This window comes from Ruditapes philippinarum, unplaced genomic scaffold, assembly GCF_026571515.1.
Source record: "Ruditapes philippinarum isolate M1 unplaced genomic scaffold, ASM2657151v2 ctg6511_1_1_1_1, whole genome shotgun sequence".
NCBI lineage: Eukaryota > Metazoa > Mollusca > Bivalvia > Venerida > Veneridae > Ruditapes > Ruditapes philippinarum.
In genome coordinates this window covers 4,436-19,140 of record NW_026857684.1, presented here as the reverse complement: position 1 = coordinate 19,140, position 14,705 = coordinate 4,436, and the positions used below count along the sequence as shown (strand labels likewise).

General features: G+C 35.5%; 1 protein-coding gene across 1 annotated transcript in view; it reads left to right on the top strand.

Moving 5' to 3' along the window:
- The window catches only part of LOC132750577 (probable serine/threonine-protein kinase roco5), a 33,015-nt gene extending 18,519 nt beyond the window's left edge, over window positions 1-14,496 (top strand). The window contains exons 4-5 of the mRNA XM_060740582.1: window positions 13,308-13,338; window positions 13,505-14,496. Coding sequence (XP_060596565.1) covers window positions 13,308-13,338; window positions 13,505-14,466 — 993 coding nt within the window. The 3' untranslated portion in view covers window positions 14,467-14,496. The remainder of the gene's footprint in view (window positions 1-13,307; window positions 13,339-13,504) is intronic.
- The last annotated feature ends 209 nt before the right edge of the window (window positions 14,497-14,705 follow it).

The following is a 14,705-nucleotide window of genomic DNA, read 5'->3' as shown; positions in this document are numbered from 1 at the left end:
GGGCAGCTAAAGCTAAAAATAGAAAAAACCTTTGAACATCATCTCCTACTAAAATATTAAATGGCTAATCACCAAAGTTTGTATGTAGCATTCTTATGTAAACTCTTATCAAGTTTGCTCATATTAATTTGATTGCCTCTTTTAGGGGCCGCTAAAGCTTAAAATAGAAGAAACTTAGAACATCATCCCCAACTGAAATTATTGATGGATGATCACCAAACTATGTCTGTATCATTATTAGGTAGTCTTTTATCAAATTTGTCATATTAATTTGATGTCCTCTTTTAGGGGCCGCTAAAGCTTAAAATAGAACTACCTTTAAATGTCTCCTTCTACAGAACTACTAGTAATTGATGTTTGCTCACCACATTTCTGTCTAGCATTCTTTAGGTAGTGTTTTATCAAGTTTGATCATATATATTTGATTGGCCGCTTTTAGGGACCGCTAAAGCTTAAAATAAAAATACCTTTAAAGATCTCATTCTACAGAACTAGTTGATGGATGATCACCAAATTTTGTCTGTAGCATTCTTAGGTTATGTTTTATCAAGTTTGCTCATATTAATTTGATTGGCCCCTTTTATGAGCAGCTAAAGCTAAAAATAGAAAAACCTTTGAACATCACCTCCTACTAAAATACTTGATGGATAATCACCAAACTCTATCTGTAGCATTCTTAGGTAGTCCCTTATCAAGTTTGCTCATATTAATTTGATTGTCTCTTTTTAGGGGCCGCTAAAGCTTAAAATAGAAGAACTTTTGAACATCATCTCCTACTGAAATAATTGAAGGATGATCACCAAACTGTGTCTGTAGCATTCTTAGGTGGTCTTTTATCAAATTAGCTCAGACGAATTTGTTTAGCCTCTTTTAGGGGTCGCTAAAGCTAAAATAGAAATACCTTTAAACGTGTTCTTCTACAGAACTAGTTATGGATGATCACCAATTTTTTGTCTGTAGCATTCTTCTTAGGTAGTTTTTTATCAAGTTTGCTCATATTTCTTTGATTCCCCCCCCCCCCTTAAGTTTAAAATAAAAATACCTTTAAATGTCTCCTTATACAGAACTAATTGAAAGATGATCACCAAATTTTGTCTAGCATTCTTGGGTAGTCTTTCATCAAGTTGGTCATATTAATTTGATTGGCCCCTTTTAGGGGCTACGGCTACTAAAGCTTAAAATAGTAGAACCTTTGAACATCATCTCTTACTGAAATAATTGACGGATGATCACCAACTGTGTCTGTATCATTATTAGGTAGTCTTTTATCAAGTTTGCTCATATTTATTTGATTCGCCCCTTTTAGGGGCCGCTAAAATTAAAAATTGAAAAACCTTTGAACATCATCTCCTACCGAAATAATTGATGGATTATCACCAAATTTTGTCTGTAGCATTCTTAGGTAGTCTTTTATCTTTTACTGAAAAGCAGTTGTTTGTGGTGAGCGACTTTTTACTTCATACTTTTTTGTCCGGAGCTTATTTCAAAAAGTTTTACAGGTATCAACTTCAAACTTCATATGTGGATAGATCTCATTAAGGAGGAGTTAAGCGCACAAAAATGATAACGCTACTGTGCATAACTTTTCAGTTATTGCCCTTTGTTGTTTTTCATGCTTATTTTTTGTCCAGACAGTAACGTAATAAGTATTTACTGTCTATAAGGTATTCACTCGAAACTCAAAATATAACCTAGTCTCCGTTCATCCGCCTGTCCATCCGTCCGTCCCACATTTTTGTCTGGAGCATATCTCAAAAACAATTTGAGGTGTCAATTTGAAACTTCATAGGTGGATAGATCTCACTGAGGAGGTGTGCAGCACACAAGAATGGTAACTACTCCGCATTATTTTTCAGTTATTGCCCTTTGTTATTTTCAGCCATCAGTATTCATAGGTTTCAAATATGTAATCACTTCAGCCATCAGTTTTCATTACTAAAAGACCCCTTAAAATTGAATTATTCTGCTCTACTACATATACATTCTTCCAATGAGCAAACACAATCGGCGGGAGATGGTCATGTCAACATGTCTCTTGTTGTTCTTGCATCGCTTAAAAAGTATTTAACCTGTAGGCCTGAAATTGTTGGTCAGCATGTGTACTTATGCACCTTGGGGTTAGCTTGTGTATTATTCAGTATTTGTAAAGTTCTTTACTTAGTAAACGATTTTTAGCTTTCAACTTGTGGCACATGTAGCTCAAAAAATAGTTGACATAGAGTCCTAAGATTAACAAACAGTGGAGTCTTTGGGCACCTATTCATTTTTAGTTGTTTTAGCTCACCAAGTTAGCTCAGGGTAAGCTTTTAGGATCATTTTTGAATGTCCTTCAGGCTGTCCAGCGTCCCTTTAATTCCTAAAAAAATCCTATTTTTTTCAGTTTGGCTAAAATTCCTAAAAAACATTTTAAAATTCAAAGGGAATTCCTAAAAAAACCAATTTTTTTCACTGAAATTCCTAATTTTTTCATCTTTTGTGATAAACATATCGCGAAACAACCATGTTTCAATCACAACCTAAATTCGAACACAGTCAATGGAGCTGATGTCATGTCTGACTAAATTGCATAAAGTCACATGTTGTATTTACTTCAACTCCTGCAGAAATGGCATACTTGATTAATTGTCAGATGTCATCAGAAAAATAATAAGAAACTGTTTGTTTTAAATGGAACAATGAAAATTATCCAACTTTGACTATATCAAAATAGTCACCTGATTAAAATTGTGATAAAAAATTTCCAAGGAAGTTACATTTTTATTGGCTGCAGAGTTTTACCATTTACCTCAGTCTTAGGTGTATTTATAGCAACTATTTACATGATGAACCACTTAATTTCATCATACTTTATGTAGGGGTCCCTATTAATAAAATCTTAATTTGTAATCAAGTTATTTTCAAGTGATGACTGTAGAACAGATCTTTTGTAAGTGATACCAGCTGGCAGATCTAGACAAGTTTCCATATTTTCTAATTATAAATTGGGTAAGGTAAACTGGCAATAATGATTGTATGCTTTAACCATTTTGCTACCCAATTAGCGTACTAAGAAGTGACACCTTCAGCTGCCCTTTTTGTCCACATTAACATGCACTGAACATATGTTATAACATATAGTGTAAGTTTTTCAAAATCTGGAGAAAAAAACTGTTGAAAATCTTTGAAAAAACTGACACTGTTGTAAAATTTTCTACAATTTTTAGCTCGACTTTACGAAGTATATGGAGAGCTGTCATACTCGCCCCGGCGTCGGCGTCTGCGTCCGCGTCCAGATTTCTGATTAAAGTTAAATTGATGCAGTAAAATATTTTTCACTATAACTTTGTCATTTCTTAAGGTATCAACTTCAAACATCAATGATATGTTCCTTATCATCAACCACATCTTATGTGACTAGCACCAATATTTTCAGATTTATCTCCCCTTGAACTTAGAATTTTCCTCAAAAACTAATATTTTTTACTGAAACTTCTTTATTTTTTAAAGGGATCAACCTCATACTTCAAATATATGTACCTTATCATCATCCCCATCTTTTGTGACAAGGTTCATAACTCTACCACCAATATTTTCAGATTTATCTCCCCTTGAACTTAGAAATTTCCTTAAAAAATATTATTTTTTACTGTTACTTATTTATTTCTAAAGGGATCAACATCATACTTCAAATATATGTACCTTATCATCATCCACATCTTATGTGACAAGGTTCATAACTCTAGCACTAATATTGCAAGAATTATCTCCCCACAAACTTAGATTTTTTTACTAGAAGAATGTTATTTTTTACTATAACTTTTTTAGTTTTAAAGGTATCTACCTCAAACTTCCAATACTTATTCCTTATCTTCAATTACATTTTATGTGACAATGTTCATAACTCTTGAAGCAATATTTACAGATTTATCTTTCTTTGAACTTAGGATTTTCTTTAAGAAATATTATATCTTCTTTACTTTTTAAGGTATCTGCTTCAAACTTCAAATATATATTTCTTATCATTACACACATTTTGTGTGACAAGGTTCATAACTCTAGCGTGACTATTTCTAGAATTATTCCCCTTGATCTTGGAATTTATGTTAACAAATGTTATTTTTTTACTATAACATAATACATTATTATACATAATTGATTTTTCTTTCAGTTTTGTCCTCCTTACTGCGTCCAGTATTTCATTAGTCGAGCTTCGCTGTCTCCTGTCACAGCTCTTGTTAGTAGCCTGATTTATCTTCTTGAACAAATTCTTTATAGGTGTATACCCTGCTGTTTGAATTTAAGTTTAAATATTCCTGGGAATGACTTGAGTGGGTCATATTGTTAAGAAAGATCAAGACTTGTTGTAAATGTACAAACCTTGAAATGAATAAATAATGATAAGAAATGCATTTATAGCTTAAATAAATCTAAAGCATAATTTCCCCTTCCATTTATTATTGGCTAATCATAGCTTAACTTATTGAATATTGTTTGTTCTGGGATACTTATAACTTTGAAAATGTTTTCATTCTAGTTATGTTTAATGTAGTTTTTCAGCTTTTTTTAAAGGCAGTTGACCAGTGAATCCATTTATTCACTGGTGACTATGAAACACTGGTAACACCTTTGCTATAACCAAACTAGGGTATTATTTGTGAGTTACTTTTGTGTCAAATATGCAAAGTTGAGCCCATATCATGCTCTTTTGAGGCCATAATTTAGTTATAAAATTCCACATTCTAGCCCTAAAATTTCCTTTAGTTACCCTAAAATTCCTAATTTTAGCCCTAAAATTTCTTAAAAATTGCCCTAAAATTTGCCCAAATTTTTTGTCAGAAGGTGCTGGACAGCCTGTGTCCTTTGTCCGTCGTCAGAGGTCAGAGGAACTAAAAACAGAAAAACCTTGTCAACATTCTAGTGGTCACATTGTAACCCAATTGTTATCAAACTTGGTCAGGATGCTTGTCTTAGTAATTGCTTTGGTGAGTTCGAACATGGGTAATCTCGGATGAAAAACAAGGTTACAGGACCTAAAAGTAGAAAAACCATGTTTACACTCTAGTGCTCACATTTATGCCTCAATTGTCATCAGACTTAGTCAGGATGCTTGTCTATGTAATTGCTCGTCGAACATGGATCATATCGGATGAAAAACTAGGTCACATGAGCTAAAAATAGAAAACTCTTGTTAAAACTCTTGTGGCTACAGTTTTGATCCAAATATCCTGGAAATTGGTCTGAAACTTTGTTTTGATGATTTCTAGGTCAAGTTTGAATATGGGTCACCTGGAGTCAAAATCTAGGTCACACTGCTCAAATATGAAATCCTTCTTAACACTCTAGTGTTACATTTTTGACTTACCTGTCATAAAACTTGGTCAGAATGTTGTTAATTGTTTGGATGAGTACGATGGGTCAGGTGAGCTATCTAGGGCCATCTTTGTCCTGTTGTTAACACTCTGATGGTCACATTTTTGCCTCAATCATCATCAAACTTTGTCAGAATGCTTGTCTAGGAAATGTCTCGGATGCGTTCGAACATGGGTCATCTTGGATGAAAAACTAGGTCACAGAAGCTAAAAATAGAAAAAATCTTGTTTCAACTCTTGTGGTTACTGTTTTGACCCAAATATCCTGGAAATTGGTCTGAAAGCTTGTTTTGATGATTTTTATATGGGTCATTTGCGTCAAATAATAGGTCACTACTGCCCAAATATGGAAAAACATTGTTAATTCCCAAATGGGGAGCGGTGGCCTAGTGGTTAAGGTGTTTGCCTCTCAACCCGGAGATCATGGGTTGGAGCCCTACTCGGGTCACGACCATGTGACACCAGTACGGGTTGGTTCCAGGAAGCTGACTCGAAAGTGATTAATATAAGTTGCAAGAACTTGTTTCGCTATCAAGCTTAATTAAATATGTTTAAACCAATGGTCACAATTTTATGCCCCCACAAAGTGGGAGCATATAGCGTTGCACTTGTCCGTCCGTCCGTCCGTCTGTCCGTCCGTCCCGAAATCTTGTGAATGCAACTCCTCTTAAACCGGATGGCAAATTGTGCTTAAACTTACAGGGATGAACAACCTAAATGTGTAGAAGGTAGTAAAGGAAGGAATTTTTGCTGCGACTAAATTTAACAGAATTATGTCCCTTTGTTGATTTTTTCACTATATACTATGTAGAAATTAGAAATTTTGTGAACGCAACACCTCTTAAACTGGATGGCAGATTTTGCTTAAACTTCCAGGGATGAACAACCTTAATGTGTAGATGGTAGGAAAGGAAGGAATTTTCGCTGCGACCAAATTTAACAGAATTATGGCCCTTTGTTGATTTTTTCACTATATACTATGTAGAAATTTTGTGAACGAAACTCCTACTAAACCGGATGGCAGATTTGCTTAAACTTCCAGGGATTCACAACCTTAATGTGTAGATGGTAGTTAAGGAAGAAAAATATTTGTCCTAGAGTCATAATATTGACAGAACAGAGGCGTGCGGGGGCATCCGTGTCCTATGGACACATTTCTAGTTTATTCAATCATCATCAAACTTGGTAAGGATGCTTGTCTGGGAAACTGTTCAGATGATTTCGAACATTGGTCTTCTCGGATGTGAAACTAGGTCACAGGAACTCAAAATAGAAAAAAATCTTGTTAACACTCTAATGGCTACTGTTGTTATCCAAATATCCTTTTAAATGGTCTGAAAATTTGTTTTGATGATTTCTAGGACAAGTTCGAATATGGGTCATATTCGGGTCATAAAACTAGGTCACACCGCCTAAATATCGAAAAACCTTATAAACACTATTGGCCACATTGTTGCCTCAATCATCATAAAACTTGGTTAGGATAGTTGTCTAGGTATTTGCTCGGATGAGTTTGAACATGGGTCATTTCAGATGGAAAACTATGTCAGAGAAGCTAAAAATAGAAAAATGTTGTTAACACTCTAGGGGCCACTGTTTTGATCCAATTATCCTGTATATTGTCTGAAAGTTTGTTTTGATGATTTCTAGGTCAAGTTAGAATTTGAATCACCTGGGGTCAAAATCAAGGTCATACCTCAAGGTCATACCTCCCAAATATCGAAAACTCCTATTAACACACTGTAGTGTTTTTGACTCAATTGTCATTAAACTTTGTCAGGATGCTTGTCTTGGTAATTGCTCGGATGAGTTTGAACATGGGTCATTCCGGGTGAAAAACTAGGTCACAGGAGCTAAAAATAAAATCTTGTTAACTCTCTAATGGCTACTGTTGTAATCTAAATGTCCTAGAAATTGAATGTTCGTTTTGACTATTTCTAGGTCAAGTTTGAATATGGGTCACCTGGGGTTAAAAAGGAGGTCACTCCGCCCAAATATGGAACAATCTTGTTAACTCTCTAATTGCCACATTTTTGACTCAATTGTCATCAAACTTGGCCAGGATGCTTGGAACATGGAAGTGTCATAGAAAAAAGAAAAATAATGACCTTCTAGTCATAACCAATCAATAGGTGAAATTTAAAGACATTGACCTTTGAACTGGTGACCCCACTATGAAAAAAACCATTATGTTAAGTGATAAAAGTTTTCTAGGTATTTAGCGGAAACGATTCAATAAAAAACAATAGGGGTCATCTACTTGTAATGGCCAATCAGTATGTTAGATATGAAGACTAAGTGATAAATATTTTCCAAGATCATGAGTGGAAAGCATTCTGACATTTAAGGCACCTGTAACCTTGACCTTTGAAATAGTGACTCCAAAATTTATTGGGTCATTGAGTGGCCCTACAAGTAGGCTTTGAGTGGATGAGGATGGTGTGATTAGCTGTGTGTTGAATGATTTTTGGACGAGTTATGGCCCTTGAATACAAAAGGTGTTTTTGTGTTGCAATAAACACAAAAGCTTGCCCGGACTACATCCTAAAAACATACTGGTGCAATTTCATCCAAATTTTACAGGACTAGTTGTGCATATCATCTGCTTTTGATGGTTCAATGAATTTTGTCGGAGTTATGGCCCTTAAATTATTTTTAGCTCACCTGTCACAAAGTGACAGAGTGAGCTTTTGTGATCGCTTTTCGTCCGGCGTCCGTCGTCCGTCCGTCCGTCGTCCGTAAACTTTTACTTTAAATGACATCTCCTCATAAACCGCTGAGCCAATTTCATCCAAACTTCACATGAATGTTCCTTTGGTGGTCACCTTTAAAAATAGTTCAAAGAATTTGATTCCATGCAGAACTCTGGTTGCCATGGCAACCGATAGAAAAAACTTAAAATATCTTCTTTTAAAAAACCCAAAGAGGTAGAGCTTAGATATTTGGCATGAAACATCTTCTAGTGAGTGTCTATCAAGTTTGTACAAATAAAAGCCCTGGGGTCAAAATTGGCCCCGCACCGGGGGTCATTGATTTTCCCTATATGCATATAGTAAAAAAATTATAAAATCTTCTTTTAAAGGAACCCAAAGAGCTAGAGCTAAGATATTTAGCATGAAACATCTTCTAATGGGTGTCTACCAAGTTTGTTCAAATAAAAGCCCTGGGGTCAAAATTGGCCCAGTCCCAGGGGGTCATTGATTTTCCCTAAATGCATAAAGTAAAAACTTAAAATATCTTCTTTTAAAGAACCCAAAGAGCTAGAGCAAAGATATATAGCATGAAACATCTTCTAATGAGTGTCTATCAAGTTTGTTCAAATAAAAGCCCTGGGGTCAAAATTGGCCCTGCCCCAGGGGGTCATTGATTTTCCCTATATGCATATAGTAAAAACTTATAAAATCTTCTTTTAAAGAACCCAAACAGCTAGAGCTAAGATATTTAGCATGAAACATCTTCTAATGGGTGTCTACCAAATTTGTTCAAATAAGAGCCCTGGGGTCAAAATTGGCCCTGCCCCGGGGGTCATTGATTTTCCTTATATGTGTAAATTAGCAAAAACTTTAAAAAAATATTTTCTTTGGAAAACCCAAATAGCTAGAGTTTAGATATTAAGCATGAAACATCTTCTAGTGAGTGTCTACAAAGTTTGTTCAAATAAAAGCCCTTGGGTCAAAATTAGCCCCGCCCTGGGGGTCATTGATTTTATTTATGTGTATAGCAAAAACTTAGCAAAATCTTCTTTGAAAAAAAAATCAAATAGCTAGAGTTTAGATTTTAAGCAAGAAGCATCTTCTAGTGAGTGTCTTCAAAGTTGTTCAAATAAAAGCCCTTGGGTCAAAACTGGCCCCGCCCCGAGGATGTCATTGCTTTTAACTATATTTGTATAGTTAAAACTTAAAAAATCTTTTTTTTTTAAAAAAACTCAACGAGCTAGACCTTAGATGTTTAGCATGAAACATCTTCTAATCGGTGTCTACCAAGTTTGTTCAAATAAAAGCCCTGGGGTTTAAACTGGCCCCGCTCTGGGGGCCTATATACAGGTGAGCGACTTCAGGGCCATCATGGCCCTCTTGTTATTTTTAAAGTTTGTCCGGATACTTCTCCTATACCGCTAATGCAATTTCAATGAAGTTTTTCAGGATTGATAGGTACATGCATATCACACGGGATTTTCTGCTTGAATGATCTTTGCCCCAGTTATGTCCCTTGAATGAAAAGGGTGTTAATAAAGTTTATCCGGAATACTGCTCGTATACCACTAATGCAATGTCAATGAAACTTTACAGGATTGATAAGTAAGTAAAGTACTTGAGCATAATTCACAAGTTTTTCGCTTGAATGATTTTTGGCTGAGTCATTGCCCTTGGATATATAAGGTGTTTTCTATGTTTAGACGCATACCTTTATGCAATAATAGCGCTAATGCACCTTTTTATATCCCGAAACGAAGTTTAAGGGGTATATAGGAGTCACCCGTTGGTCGGTCCAATGGTCCATTGCATTTTCCTTGTCCAGAGCATAACTTGAAGACAAATGGTTGGAATTCAATACAACATTATACAATGGTCAAGCACAATAAGGGGAAGTACAGTGCACAAGAACCATAACTCTATCTAAAGTTATTACAGAGTAATTGCCCTTTGTTAATTTTCCATTGCTTTCTTTTGTCCGGAGCATAACTTGAAGACTAATGATTGGAATTCTATACAACTTCATACAATGGTCAAGCACAATAAGAGGAAGTGCAGTGCACAAAAACAATAACTCCATATTGACTAATTGGAGTAGTGCCCTTTCATACTTTTCCTTGTCCGGAGCATAACTTGAAAAGTACTGGTTGGAATTCAAAACAATTTCATAGAATAGTCAGACACAATAAGAGGAAGTGACTATCACAATTTTATCCAGAGTAATTATAGAGTTATTGCCCTTTGATACTTTTTGTTGTCCAGTGCATAACTTGAAAATTAATGGTTAGAATTCAATGAAACTTCATACAATGGTCAAGGGCAGTGAGATGAATTGCATGTAATTACATAATTATTGCCCTTTGAATGATCTTGAAAAGTAAACAATTTTTTGGAAATAATCTTGATGAGGGATAAAGAGTAATTTCTTCGCAGCCGTATGCGGCTATTCCCTTTTTCAGCTTGGTAAAATAAAAATATATTGGCCTGTTTACTTACCGTGTTGGAAATCCTGTCAGGTATCCGATATTTATTGCACAATTCTGCGTTACTTTTTGCACGAATCTGCGTTATTTTAACATTCCGGCTTTACTTGATATACACGGTGAATGAGAGGAAGTGCAGTGCTCAAGAAGCGTAACTCTTTCTGGACTTAATATAGAGTAATTCAATAAAACTTCATCAATGGTCAACCACAGTTAAAGGAAATGCAACATACAAGAACCAAAACTATCTTTAATTGCCCAAAACCATAACTATTTCAATTCTTTTACAACGTCTTCTGTTACTACTAACTTCCTCATTTCCGAATCAGTCTTGCGGGGGTATTAATCACATTTAGTGATCATACTAAGTGCATTTACATCTGCAGAAACCCTCGGGCTTATAAATTCCCATGTCCTACGGGCTCGCGCTTAAAATGCGTACTTGTACTTCGGATAGAGTATGTTGACCAGGCACCATTGTTGCACTTTTTATGCCACCGCAGCATCTGCGATGCGGTGGCATATAGCAATTCACCTGTGTGTGTGTGTGTGTGTGTGCGTGCGTGCGTGCGTGTGCGTGTGCGTGTGTGTGTGTGTGTGTTTGTTTGTGTGTGTGTGTTATATAGATTATATAGTGAACTTAAAAAATCTTCTTGTGAAAAACCACTAGTCCAATTTCAACCAAACTTGGCAGGATTGATCCTTGGGTGAAGGGCTTCCAAAGTTGTTCAAAGAATTTCATTCCATGCAGAAATCTGGTTGCCATGGCAACCAAAAGGAATTATAAGAATAAATTTAAAAAATCTTTTTGTAAAGACCCAAAAAGACTAGAGCTTAGATATTTTGCATAAGGCATTGTCTGGTAGACCTCTACCAAGATTGTTCAAATCATAGCCCTGGGGTCAAAATCGGCCCGCCCGGGGGGGGGGTCATTGATTTTCACTATATGTACATATAGTAAAAACTTAAAATACCTTCTGTAAAGACCCAAAAGGCCTAGAGCTTAGATATTTTGCATAAGGCATCTGTCTGGTAGACCCTTACCAAGATTGTTCAAATTATAATAGGAATACAGGATCTGGGGTCCAAATCGGGCCCCGCCCCAGGGGTCATTGATTTTTCACTATATGTACATATAGTAAAATCTTAAAATACCTTCTAGTAAAGACCAAAAAAAGCGTAGAAAGCTTAGAATTTTTGCATAAGGCATTGTCTGGTAGACCTCTACCCAGATTGTTCAAATTATAGCCCTGGGGTCAAAAATCGGCCCCCGCCCCGGGGGTCATTGGTTTTCCTTTATATATATATATAGAAAAAACTTATAGTAAAAATTGGACAATTGACAAATGCTAGAGGTTAGATATTTTGCATGAAACATTGTGAAGTGAACTTTCTAGCAAGATTGTTCAATTATAGCCCTAGGGTCAAAATTGCCACGGCCCCGGGGGTCATTGATTTTTCAATATATACATATAGTAAAAAATAAAGAAAATCTTATTGTCTGAAGGTACAAGGGCTTAGAGCTTTAATATTTGTTTAATGATATCATCAATAGATACTCTACCAAAGTTGTTCAAATTTTGCCTCTAGTGTCAAAATAGGTTTTCCTTATATGTGTATAGTAAAAACTTAACAAGAGCTGTCGGTAGGACAGCAAAGCTCGACTATTCTTAGTGCTTGATAGTAAAAAAAATGCTTGATACAGTTACCTCCTCCTGTTTACAGGTTGGGGTCATGATGGTGAACAAGTGTGCGAAGTTTCAAAGCCATATGTCAATGGACTTTGAAAATATTTGAACTATTACAAAAATTTTAACATAAGTGGTTACGCCGACACAGACGCCGACACTGACGCCGACGCTCGGGTGACTACAATAGCTCTACTTATCGAATAGTCGAGCTAAAAAATCATCTTTAAGCTACAGCTTAGATATTTGACTTGAAATGTTGTTTGATAAACCTGTGTCAAGATTGTTTTGAATTAAACCCTTAAATTTTGCCTTCTCCAAGGGGACAGTGACCTACTTTCTTGTCCTTTGATGAACAGCAATGAAATTTTGACCATGTGCATAGTTTTAGTTGTAAAATTGAACTTTGATATCAGTTGACCTAGATTTTGATGATGTGACCTACTTTCTTGTCTATGAAATTTAAACCATGTGCACAAATTAAGATGTAAAGTGAACTTTGATTTTAGCTGACCTAGATTTTGACAAAGTGTCTTACTGTGTTGTCCTTTGATGTAGTCATGAAATTTAGGCTGTGTGAAATATGACCTTTTCCACCAAATTCACTAGACTCAAGTGCATTGATATATTTCTACTCTGATCTTTTATTGAGTTAACAACAGATTTAACCACCAATCTGATAATAAGAATTAGATAGGTCAGAGAACTTTGCATTATGACAATCTTCAAAATTGTATAGGAACAAAAAAATCTGTTCGTACACTACTGTTTAGTGTTGAATTAATGCGGTGGCATAGCATTTTTCTCAAAATGCAATCTTGTTTTTATACGCAATGTAAAAGTAGTTTAATGCAATGACGGCCTTGGTAGCTTTATTAACAAAACATAACAGTCAAATGACGTCTCACTAGTACATAGAAAGTATCGAACAAGCAATGGATTCTTTATACCAAATACAAAATTGATAACGATGGATGTATTTTTCAGTCAAGAATCGCGCCATTGCACCTTTTTGTGTGCATTAACATCTACAGAACCTCAATAACCCTCTTAGTTTTTGTAAAAAAAAAAATATCAGAGTCTTTTTTTTTGCAGGTATTCGACAACAGTCAATTTTGGCACTTGGGTGAGTAGAAAATGATTGCAGATATGAGATTTTTCTTAATCATTACTCGAATATTTTTACATCATTTTCAATTCATCTAAGTTAGTGGGATATATGCAATTCAACCTTAGTTTTTGAATATTCAAGCGCTTATATTAACTTAGATTTTCTTCCTCTCTCATTGCAGTTCCAGAAGAAATTGGTAAAGGTCCTTATGAAATGTGTTACTACCTATCTCTTTTAAAAAATGGAAGTGTACCTGATAGATCTGTAAGAGTCCATATTGTCGGCAATTATGCCCAAGGAAAAACCTCTTTAGTTAAAAGGCTTTTAAAAGCAGAGACAAAGCGTACAACAAGTACAGACGGGATTGATATATTAAAGCTGCGTTCAGCGGATTCATTTCTACAAACAAGAGAGCCTGAAAATCTATCTGAGTCGACAGACGAAAGGGGAACTTTTAGTGTAGAAGGTATGTTTGACAGTGGGAACACGTCAATCAACTATGATCTATGGGATTTCGGCGGGCAGTACGTCTTTTATGCGACACACGCACTTTTTCACAGTAACAGGGCAATATATGTTTTAGTAATGGACTTGACAAAGAAATTCGATACAATCGTACGAGATACAAGTCACCCAAACGAAACGGGAAACAGAAACGTAGAATACTTCATAAAATTTTGGATGAATTCTATTCATTCGTTCGCTGGATCATTAGACGGATTTGAGCCACCAGTAATTCTAGTCGGCACACATATTGATCAAGTTCAAGGATTAAGAACATCTCAACTCAAACACGCTGAAATATTCTTTGAAGATGTGAGGAGTCTCTTTGATGGAACCCAGATTTTGAATCATTTTCATAAAAAAGAATTTGCTGTTAATAATCTCAATCGACATGACATTGTCATAGATGAACTACGAGAAGAGATAATGAAAATTGGACGTTCAAAGGTAAGAAACGTTGAAATACCAACAAGATGGGTATATTTAGATCATAAATTGAAATATGTTACACAAAAAGTGATAACAATTGCAAACATACAAACATTGATATTGGAGTATGATCTTCAAACGATGCCTATAGAGGAACTAAAACTTTTCCTGCAATACCAGCATGCTAAAGGGACCCCTTTTTTATTTTGATAGAGATCCCAATTGCAGAGTACGTCGTGTTAGAGCCGCAATATCTGATTGATGCATTTAAATGTATCATAACTTCGAGAGATTCGCGAACAGATCCTATAACAAGACCTCTCTGGAAAAAATATTTCTACAGGAAAGACTTGACATTTTGTCAAACGTTTGGGGAGGAAAAGGAAGGATTCATTGTGACAAGGACTTCTTTTTTAGAATATACTCAAGAGTCATCATATAATTTCAGA